General features: G+C 38.8%; 1 protein-coding gene across 3 annotated transcripts in view; it reads right to left on the bottom strand.

The window, feature by feature from the left end:
- Positions 1-11,615, bottom strand: part of ftcdnl1 (formiminotransferase cyclodeaminase N-terminal like 1) — a 77,380-nt gene that overhangs the window by 32,498 nt on the left and 33,267 nt on the right. For all 3 annotated transcript variants that reach the window (XM_069154924.1, XM_069154923.1, XM_069154925.1), the window contains exons 4-6: positions 7,783-7,938; positions 3,415-3,483; positions 1,545-1,583 (exon numbers count right to left, since the gene is read on the bottom strand). In XM_069154924.1, the coding sequence (XP_069011025.1) occupies positions 1,545-1,583; positions 3,415-3,483; positions 7,783-7,938 (264 nt within the window). The remainder of the gene's footprint in view (positions 1-1,544; positions 1,584-3,414; positions 3,484-7,782; positions 7,939-11,615) is intronic.

The following is an 11,615-nucleotide window of genomic DNA, read 5'->3' on the forward strand; positions in this document are numbered from 1 at the left end:
ATTTTACGTCTTACATTACACAAATTCAATCGTACTTTGGTATTTTACAAATTAGAAAAAGTATCATTTGTTTACAGAAATAATACATGTTTTTTTTGTTGTACTTAGCTTCACACTGTGAAAGTGTCATTTCTGCTGTCATGTTTTGTTTTTTTGTGGATTTTGACATCTGCATGTGAAAATCCATCAGCTATAATGAAGCTGAAACAACCATCAGCATTCTCAGTACCATCAGTATTGGCTGAGTGCAGCCTCCCAACATGCACTGGGGCAGCAGTTCATGGTCATAAGTCTAACTTCTTGCATTACTCATGTTATTTTGTTATAAATGATCCTCCATAATGTTTCCAGCTTTCACACTTCCAGTGTTAAATTGACAATTTAATAATAGTAAATACTTTATCTTTAGTTTATTAACTTATTCCAAAATATAATGAATCAATTGTACCAGTCCACATATATTATTCTGTACTTACACTGAAGGTAAATTTTGTCATTCAAATGACAAATTGCTATAAATATATCAGAGTTAAATAAATGTCTGGATTTGTTGTCCCATCATTCTTTTAGCTATCAGAACATTTTAATGGAGTTTATATCTTAAAATTTAGCATTGTTCTTTTTTGTTGTTGGTGGTGTTTTATGCATTCATCTTTTTACTGTGGAAAAACAATTTATGACAATTACACTAATGGATTAGGACAGCACACGATTAATTTGTTTTGTCTAGAAAATGCCAGAAAATGCCACTTGTAATTTCCCACAGCAGTTACATCCTCAGATGTTTGACCTAAAGTCCACAACTCAAAAATGTCCATTTTACTGTCATATGTGACAAAGAAAAGCATCAGACCATCACATTTAGGAACAATCAAATGATTGTCATGTTTGCTTAACATTTTTATCATCTTGGTTTTTAAGTTTGAATTATTGTTTTTATCCCTGGTTATTATTGTATTTTATTTAATTTTATTTACTGGATTTTAACAATTATTGTATTTTTAGTGCTGCATTTTCTTTCATCTGAAGTTTTTATATAAATATATTTAATACTTTGTTGGGTTTTTTTCCCATTTTATTTTTAATTTTTGTTCTAAAATTAAGCACTTTGGGTGCTATATTAATAAAGCTAAATTAAGTTAAAGATTTTGAGAATCAAATTGCTGCAGCTATACAATTGACCAAAACAGTTTGTCAATAACCTTCATGCTCTTGTGGGGACATTAGGACATCAAGTCATTGCCACAGAAAGACTGGATTATATTTTTGTTCTTCAGTACATGAGATATGTCTTGTGTTCAAACCTCTGGTTTAAAACTGTTAAAACTGATCTCACAGTGATTTATGGATGTTAAAATGTCACAAGTTGCACTTTTTATTTTCTTTACAAAACCACCAAACATTTTTGATTTTCTACGACTTTCACAGATCGTGAGGGAAGACGTATGCCATTAACCTTTCTTTATGTTAGCTGATCATCATTACAACACTCTTCTTTTCTCTGAGTGATTGTAGCTGACTGGATTAACGAGACAAAGACAAACCTTTTGTGTGAGGAGGGCTTGGACCACCTGGTTCGCCACCTGAAAGAAACACGGGAGAAAAGTCAAATAACATGTTAAATGTATTAGAAGTGTGTTTATTATTTCAGAGTGTGTTTCAGTACTTTTTGAGATGCAACTTTTGAGACTGTAAATAAAAACGACACCGTACAAACACCCTAAATGTGAATTTAGAGGCCTGTAAGACACTGTCAGGAAAAATTGACAGCATGTTGCATCACAGAGTCCGATCGAATGAAATCACACAGCGGCTGCCTGCAGTTACTGCATTGAACTTTATTCTTAGCACATAAAATATTTTAAAAAAACATCTGAACAAGTGTATTTGTAAGAGAAATTCATATCTTTTGTCCCTACAAAACGTATTTGCTTGTTTTGATGTAATTATGATAAGATTGACCCAAAGTTTTATAGAATTTTTATTGAAAGAAGAAAACATTCAGTTTGTGGATAGATAGAAAAAAAAAAAAAACACACAATCTAAACTGCTTTCTCTCCTGGTTATTTTGATTTCTGAAGTGGAAGCATATATTATATCTTGACACTGGAATAATAACTGTTTTCACTTTTGTTGTGCCACAAAATGATCGCCCCTTCCTTTCATCTTTTCTATCAAATCGACTTGCCTCTCCTCATTCAAACCATAACAGGAAGCTTCATGAATGCTTCTCCCCCCCCCCCCCCCCCCCCCCCAAAAAAAAAAAAGAAAAAAGAAAAAGATTCATGTGCATAATAAGACTGAAAAGCGGCAGGGGAGAAATTAATCCCACAGCAGAAACTCAGAAATGTTCGGTCCTCAACCAGAATATGGTAAATTCTCATGGGCAGCAATCTCCATGGTAACAAGCCCATTAGTGAAGGCTTTTAAAAAAATTTAAAAAATAAAAAATCAGCGCAGTCTTGGCAGCTGGAGAGAGATTCAGGGAAGATGTAGAGACTTTTTAAAGTGTTGTCAGGGAGAAGAGAGGAGAGACAAGGAATGCAGTTCGACAACCCAGGAGTCTGTGCTCCTGAACGGCGAGGCTCGCTCCTCCAGCTCTCATTCTCATCCTGCCATGAGCTCTGTAGTCTGTCCGCTTCAATTAGAGATGTTCCCTTCGGTGGGCCTCCCTCTATGGACCTCCAAACACTGTAGATAATAGTCGGAGTGTGTATGTGCGTCTCTTTGTTACAGGAGCTGTTATTCACGTCCGATTCTCCAAGTCCTGAACACAACATAACTTTGTCTGGCCTGAAGTTTAATGTTAAAGGAATATATATCGATATTTTTTACCTGCTATAACTCAAAGTTGGAGCGAGAACCGGGTTAGCATAAAAACTGAATGCACGAGGAAACAGGGAATATGGTTTTGTCAAAAAAAAAAAACGAAAAAAGAAACGTACTTGCAGCATTTTAAACACTGTACACTTCTCAATTATCTTATTTATGATGTAAAACATTATTATTATTTTTTTTTATAAAAGCATAAAGGCTGGAAACAGGAAAAAACTAGTCTAGGTTACCAGACCGCTACAGCCCAATTGTTATCTCTGCTTGAGGCTAGCGGTTCGACATTAGTGGCTACCAAGTGGTTTGTGAACAATTGTTTTGAAGCCTCCAGTCTGGCATTTCGGCCGCCATCTTGTTTTTTTGGAACCAAGAGTGACCATATTTGGAGGAGCTGGGGCGGAGCTAGGGAGGATCTGACTGAGAACCTGAGGACGCTATGCCCCGCCCACTTATACCAGAAACATAAGTATTTGAGTGTATACTGAGAGTGTAAGTATACCCATTTTATTGTAGGAGTGCAATGCTAAACCACTCATCATCAAAATGACATGTTTATAAGTCTGTTCCTGTGAGAAGACTCACCTCATCCAAACAGCGTTCATACTGCCTCCTCTGGTTGTCGTTTTCTATCGACAGAGCAGAGTTCTCCGCCTGTAGAGACACAACACAACAACTAATTATTTCTGAATGCACTGCCGTATAAATAGGAAAATATAATCTATAAAAACTTGTAAACAGTATAGATAATATGGTTAATCTCTGCAAAAACAAATGTGTTAAATGTCAGACTTTGATGCTTTCTCCTCTTAGATGGAGGGAAGGACAGATACACAGACAGATAGATGGAGGCTTTCTCCCTGCAGCACTGTGGGATTTGTGGATTCACTGGAGAAAGACGGTTCAAAATGAATGATGCTTTAACTTTCAAGCATCCACGCTCCGTCCTGCAGATCCTCACTCAGGCTGACTCGAGGTACCCCGGGTGTAATTCAATTACTGACGGAGGTGTTTGCCCGACAGGAAGCAGAAACCATTCAAGGAACTCAGAGGGTGACTCTTCTACCAAAATGATTAATCCAGTAAATCTTTAAAGGCTTCGGCCACCTGAGCTGGCTTGTTTTCACTTAGGCGCTGCAGGCGACTCTTCTGAATAACAAGTACACCCAAAATCACAGAAACGGCTGATCGCAGGAGTGAGAAGAAGTCATCTCACACAGCTCAGCACTGTCTTAACTATAACCCAGAGTGATGGGAAATGATACTGATTAATACTCACAATAAATTACAAATAGAGTATAGATTGCTTCGACTCTGGAAACTTTGGACTGTTTCAAAGACCACAGATCAGTCTGGAGGCTTTCAGAGAGAGAGAGAGAGAGAGAGAGAGAGAGAGAGAGAGTGTGTGTGTGTGTGTGTGTGTGTGTGTGTGCGTGCGTGCGTGCGTGCGTGCGTGCGTGCGTGTGCGTGTGTGTGTGTAAAGGTCAGAGAGGATTGAACTTCAAGTGTTAGAGCCTTATTTAGTGCATTTTATGTGATTTCACACACGCTGTGGAAGTAATGCTTCATCACCTTTACATATGAGCTTAATTGATGAACATATTATACAGGGAAATACATGTGAAAATATGTGTTTTTAGACTTTTTTTTTGCATCTGCATAATATATCTGCAAAAAAATTACCCTGCAAATAAATCACTTGCAAAGATGTAAATGTTTGGCGGCGGGCTCACAGCCATGATCCCTCATCCTTGTTTTTTGCAAAGTTAACATGGTTGATCTGCAGTGAGCATCGCATCAATCTGTGTTTTAGGCTTAACTGTCAAATTCCATTAAAAATCACTATTTGGTGGTGGAGAAGTTGAGAGGACTCAGCGATTTCACCTCAGTCAAAAAAGCACAGCAAGTTCAGCCTGTTTTTATTATTTATTTCCTCAGTCTTATTTGTGGTTCTAGGGAGCCAATATTTCATTTTTTATGTCAGATTATTTTGAAAGTACCCCAGTGTGCCATTATGACTGGAAAAGTAGTTTCAAACTAAATGGAAAAACCCTCTAATGTTTCTCCAGTTTGGCCTTTAAGTGTAATTGCAAACTACCCCATACGCTCAGAATTTATCCAAGAGGGTCATTAAAGTGGATGAGAAAATGGATGTAATTTAAGGCGGCACTTTATTCTAAAAGATTATCACTGATCTAGGACTGGTTATGCAGACTTCCTCAAGTACTCGACTGCAGTAATAACACAGAAAATTAAATATCACTGAAATATGTCCAGTCATTAAAAAAAAAAAAAAAAAAAAAAAAAAAATTCAGCAAGCATCCATTGCTAGTAGTTACTTCGTTATTTTGACGTTATCTGGATGCAGGACGTAACATTAGGCATTTGCAGTTGATGCACATAGAGTATGCTGCATGTAATTAATGACTATGTATTGAAAACATCCAAGTTTATATGAACTGTACATGGGAAACACGCAGTGAATTTCTAACTGTAATGAGCCGTGCAGACGCCATGTGTGTCGGCCGTTGCGGGCGGTTGATTAAATGAAGCACCCAGCTCCTCTAGAGATCAGCACTACAAGATGCGACATCCAATAATCATCCCCGATCACATCTGCTCACACCCATCACCACCTACGGCAATATCAACTATAATTACAAGCTCTTTCACTCCTGATGAGCTGAGAATGTTTTTTTTTTTTTATATATGTGCGTATTTTATAATAGGGAACAGTGGTTACACACATTATTTTTATAAATCCTGCAGGACGACCAGTTTTGCTTCGTAGTCTTTAAAGTCATCACTTTCAGTCAATCTGCATTCTTTGTTAAAGCTTCATTAGAATGGAAATACATCCCTGTAACTTTTAGAGAACTGAATACGTGTCAGTATTTGGGGCTTAGTTTAATTAGTTAATTAATTAGTACTCAGCGCCGTCAGCATTAAAACTCAATTTCACCTTACTGATCTCAGTCTTTCTGTGCAGAATCTCGCTGCTGTCATCTGTTGCTGTGGCCAGTCTGACCTCATGTCTCTGTGTGCTTGTTTATTTTGTGGTTTACTTTTATGATGTCACATGAATACATGTATTTCAAATACCTTGAAATATTCTTATATCTGTGCCTTTGCTTTGTATAAAGTTTTTGGGTAAGTGTCAGCGGTTTTCCTCCTGTTAAAAGTAAGTTTTTCCTTCCCAGTGTTGGAGGGTTTCTCCCTGTTAAAAGGGATTTTTTTTTTTTCCCCACCTTTATTGAAATGTTGTTGTTGGTGTCGAACTATGCAGAACAACCTGCTCCTGTTTCGTCTGTATTTCCATTAAGATCTCTCGTTTCACTGTCTTGCGTGTCTTTAATGCTAACAATTAAGTTTTTAAAGGATGTTTTTAATAACTTCATAAATTATCTCAATGACTTTGTACTTTTAATTTTGTATTCTGTTTTTAGGGTGACTACGTAACACCTGTCCAGGGACTGCAGAAAAGAAAAATAGCCTTTTGGCTAGCTTACAGCAGTGTTTCATTGATGTGCACTATCACTGTAAAATAAACTGATAAATAAAATAAATCAACTGATCATATTCTTAAAAATGAAACAATGATAAAATATGAAATAGGTCTACATTAATAAATATGAACATCACAAAATCCCATTGTATCAAGTCAAACGATGCAGAATGAGTGGATTCTGTTTGCAAGGGTGTTTTTCTGAGGCTGTGCTTTTCAGTAGGTAAAGAAATGTCATCAGTAGTGACTGCCGGAGACCTCTCAACAGATGGTGAGTCCTATTACCTTTTTCAGCAGGGAAGGTGTAACGGAGAGGCGTACTGTACGTTCACTGGAACACTGACTCCAAATGTTAATTATCCTGTCAGCCTTTTAATTTTCACCTCCTGGATATGAATAACTCCTTTGTCTTCTGCAGTTTCCATGCCCCGCGGAGCGCTCTTCAACACGATGGTGTCTCATTTTAGTGCAACATTGAAAGATGGATAGAGGCATGATGAAACAGGACGATTGTACTTGTTTGTCATCTGCCCGCCTCGCTGGTATTTTCAAATGAAACGTGTTAAGGGTGGTCCAGAAACAGGAAACTTCTTGAACAACCCTACCTACTCCGTAAGCCTTTTCTACATAAAGAAGCAAAAAAACTTGTAGTAATCATACTGATCATCATGTAACCTGTAGTTAAATGCTCAGTTTTTGAAACAGCAGCCTCATGTGCTTACTATGAGTCTGTAGATATCAGGTGAAATAACTGTAATTGAAGTACTTTCTATATATTGTAGGGATTTGCGTATACTGAGAGTGTTCAATCCAAAAAGAACATTTTGGTATGTAAATTGACTTTAACCTTGTGTGATCATTAAAACCTAAGTAACAAGAGAACTGGAACACAGACCGGTCCAGCTGTTCCCCAACACTGATAAATTATATTGTTTTGGTGCAAGCAGCACATCGGTTCTGGGACATTGGTTCTGGTATTTCTGTTTGGTTTAGGATATCAGAGAAGTGGGTTTTTTTGGGGAGAAAAACAATCCCTCATTTTGGCTAAACTTGTGGAAACCAAGAAGCCTTAAGTGCCAGAGTTTCCCTGACTGGTTCTATCCGGAGACGGCTGAGTGATTCAACGTGTCAGCTGAATTTTGGCAAGAATGTTCATTCTTCAGGAAAAATGTACCAGAATTATTAAAGCGTTCAATAAATCTTGATCATCATTGACTCGGAAAATCATCTCACTCCTTTCTATGAATTGCGTACTTTAATCTAATATCAACAAGGGACCAGTCCAAGTGTTTAACAAGAAGAGTCCTTCCATCGGGTATCAGCAACAATATCGATCACTGATATTTCAGGGTGAAAGAAAAGGACGCGGGGAACAGGAAAAGTAAGTGATGGGGGAGTGGGGAACAGTTGGGGGAAGGGGAAGAAGTGGACCGTGCAATCCACGTTACCTCCAGCGCTCTGAGTCGCTCTAGCAGGGGATTGCTGTCCTTCGAATCCTCCTCTGATCCGCCGCCAGCCTCGGGCAAGGTAAGCATCTCTGCCGCTGTGGCTGTGGGACCCTCCAGACTGTCCTGCTGCTTCCACATTTCCTCCAGGAGTTTGTCCTGAAACGCACAGAGCAGATCAAAGATGCATGCCTTGAAGTCACGAAGAAATGAAAACCAAATTCTTCCATATTCTAGTGGCCTTCCGTTATAACAGCAACAAATCTTGATAAACAACACACTGAATGCTGCTGCCACCACTGCATAAATAAAACTTTGCCTCACATCAAAGATTTATTCACTCATACTTGAACATGGAAATTAAATGACCCTCTGTTATGTGACTGGTTGTACTCCACTTTGATGTTTTCTATAGTCAGAGCTAAGTATTGAATAGAAAAGGCCCGTAAATGGAGCCATGAGGAACTCTGCGTCAATTTCTATCACTCAGATGTTTATTTTCTGATCTGATTCTACATACAGTTTAGCACTAAAATAAGTATGACTAAAATTTGCGTTAAAGTGGATGTCTGTGGTGTGATAAAAATCCTGACTGTAAAACATCAAAACAATTGTTTCGACATGTTCAGTTCAAAAAGTCAAAGAATAGAAAGTTTAAAATGAAAGTCCATCCATCCATCATCTATCAGGGTCACGGGGAGGCTGGAGCCTATCCCAGCTCACTTTGGGCGAAGGCAGGGTTCACCCTGGACAGGTCGCCAGTCTATCACAGGGCCAACACGTAGAGAAACAAAGAGCATTCACGCTCTCATTCACACCTAAGGGACATTTGTAGAACCACCAATTAACCTGAGGTGCATGTTTTTGGACGGTGGGAGGAAGACGGAGTACCCGGAGAGAACCCACGCAGGCACATGGAGAACATGCAAACTCCACACAGAAAGGTCCGGATTCAAACCCAAAACCTTTTCACTGTGAGGTGACCATGCTAACCACTGCACCACTGTTCAGAAATGAAAGTCTGAACTATAAATGTCATGAGGTGTCTCTTTTTTTTTTTTTTTTTTTTTTTTGAAAGAGTGGCTTGATAACCAGTTTCTTAGGGCTGACTATTTGCAGAAGATCTTATTTCATGCAGTTTGAATATTTATTTACAAACCCTGTAGAAGGATACAGCAGCAGTTTCTGGTATTTTCATGAATTAAGATGTTACACACATTTTCTTCCAGGGTTGTATAATTTATTGGGTCAAATTGTGTTATGCAAATTGTTAGTTTTGTGTAAACGTGAGACCATACCTATACATGATATACAGGAACTGACAGCTTGTCTAATTTTCTGAACATTTTCAGTAATGTTTGGGCAAATTCTATAAATAATTTAGAGGCTACTGATGCTGATGTGAGCCTGCCAACAGTATCAAATTAGACATGCAAATTATTATTGTTTTTGGCAAATAGGAAAAGAAGGACTGTCTGCATTTCTCAGTTTTAAATTATAGATGTAAATTCTCTAAGTCCCTCTTTAAACATGTCGCAATCACCAGGAGGTTTGTTTTTCATCAACGGTGTTCAGCTTTCTGACTCTCTCTTTTGTAATCTTTTTCACCATGAGATGGTGATGTTTTTTTTTTTTAATTTTACAGATATGTTTTCCTCTAGGCAACACAGTGGTGCAGTGGTTAGCATGGTCGCCTCACAGCAAAAAGGTTCAGGAGGTCGAATCTGGGCCTGGGCCTTTCTGTGCGGAGTTTCCATGTTCTCCATGTGCCTGCGTGGGTTCTCTCCGGGTACTCCGGCTTCCTCCCAACATCCAAAGACATGCGTCTCAGGTTAATTGGTGGTTCTACAAATTGCCCTTAGGCGTGAATGCTCTTTGTTTCCGTCTGTCTCTATGTGTTGGCCCCGTGATAGGCTGGCGACCTGTCCAGGGTGAACCCTGCCTTCGCCCTAAATTAGCTGGGATTGGCTCACATCAGCACCAAGTTAGAAATGTTAGGACCCTTGGAGATTATTCAGTCAGTTCAGAGCATGGCCCCTTATTGAGTGTGGGCTTCGTCACATGCTGAGTCAGTCCGTATTTTCTTCTGAATACAATACTGTTCGTTATTGTTGCTGTCCTGAGACTGTTATCTTAAAGGCTAAAGTCACCACCAATAACTAAACAGTCCAAATGGATGCAAACGAGAGACAATAGTTGAGCAGCGTCATCAAGTAGATGTTTAGGAATAAAACTTATCAATACATCTGTTTCTTAAGTAACTGAACTAATTGCAGCCTTCCTGCCCAGTATGAAATGGAGAGATACATTTAAGGATCGGATGATGACAAGAGTGGAAGATTTAGAAAGCCAAACAGAGACAGATACTTTCTTCAAAAACTGGTGGACAAATGAAGACTAAAGCACCGGTAAATGTTCGAGTTTCTACTAACTGGTGGCTAGAAGAAAAAGGACTCCAGTAGGAAGCCTGTCGTGCTCTGTATCTGCTTAATTATTCTCTTAAGTGCAGGAGTATGTAAGATATTCGTGAGACGAGTTCTTGTTACAGTTTTTAAAGATTAATGTTTTCATGGACAAAGAGGTGCAGCGTTGAGACGTAGCAGGAAGTGGCAGCGAGTTCAGCGGGGGGGGGTCAGATAGGATTTTTTTCTATGTCCTTGTGATTATGCATTTGTAAGAAGGTGAGTCAGTTGAAGCCTTGACTTTCCTCTTGACGGGTTTTGTGTCCTTTGGCACAATTTATTATTCCAGTTTTGTGAACTTGTCTTGCAGATAAGAAGACAGTCCCAACATTTTAACAACCTTCACAAAGTCAGCAGGGAGGGTTTTTCATATTTCGATGCATACTTATTAGTGTAAAACTGGTAAAAACATATGTCTAATTACACTCAGCACTAGAAACAAAATTGGGAACATGCAAACTAGACCCGGGCTCTAAGGACTCTAACTGGACCAGTTGATGTTGTTGAACAAGACAGATTAACTGCATGCCTTTTTTAGATAAATAAAGCTTAGAGGAACATGGGGGGAGATTAACACGTACTCATACTGAAACAACAGAATAGGCAGCCTAGTATCACGGTAAACCGTGTAATACACACACCCATTCACGAACGGAAAGCGTATCGATGACATCGTCTATGATAACACCACTTACGTAAACTGAGGCAAACCAAAACCTGTCAATAGAGGTAACCACGTTTTTGTCTCCTAACCCTGTTTTCCTAAAGCATGTGATGCTGTTACGTCTCACGAGGCAAAGACCCACATTGATACGCTTCCCTCTAGTGGACAGGCGCGTGTATTACACACTTTGCCGTAATACAAGGTTGGAATAGGTCTATATCCAATTACTCCCCAAATTACATATGTACATGAGTGTTTGCTGCACCCTCTATAGGACCAACTTGTCCTTAAACCTAAACAACACAAAATGACAAATAGTACTGGAAAGACCATTGGATAGTATTAGCAACAGGTGTACCATACTTTTGTCATCATCTTGGGTTAACGTTTGAAACAAAACGGTCAAATAGGCCATTGGTTCAGTTTAAACACCAAAGCTACTTTGTTTGGTTCAGAAAAAAGAACCAAAGCTCTACAAAAGATTTCTTTACTCTAGAGTAGAAAAAGTCTGATTTTTTTCTTCGATAACAATGAAAACAATGCGTACTATGACAAGGGTAAGAATTTACTTTGTTCCCTGCCTAATACTTCCGTGGTTGAATATTTGATTAAGAGCATCACACCTACTGGTTTTTGTAACATCCCAGCGAGTCTCCCCTTTTTTAGATGCACATCACAACCAGCACAAGAAAACTTAATCCTGCTACCTG

The sequence above is a fragment of the Embiotoca jacksoni genome, unplaced genomic scaffold (assembly GCF_022577435.1).
Source record: "Embiotoca jacksoni isolate LCO1_2020_lvr unplaced genomic scaffold, fEmbJac1.0.p SCAF_2, whole genome shotgun sequence".
Lineage (NCBI taxonomy): Eukaryota > Metazoa > Chordata > Actinopteri > Embiotocidae > Embiotoca > Embiotoca jacksoni.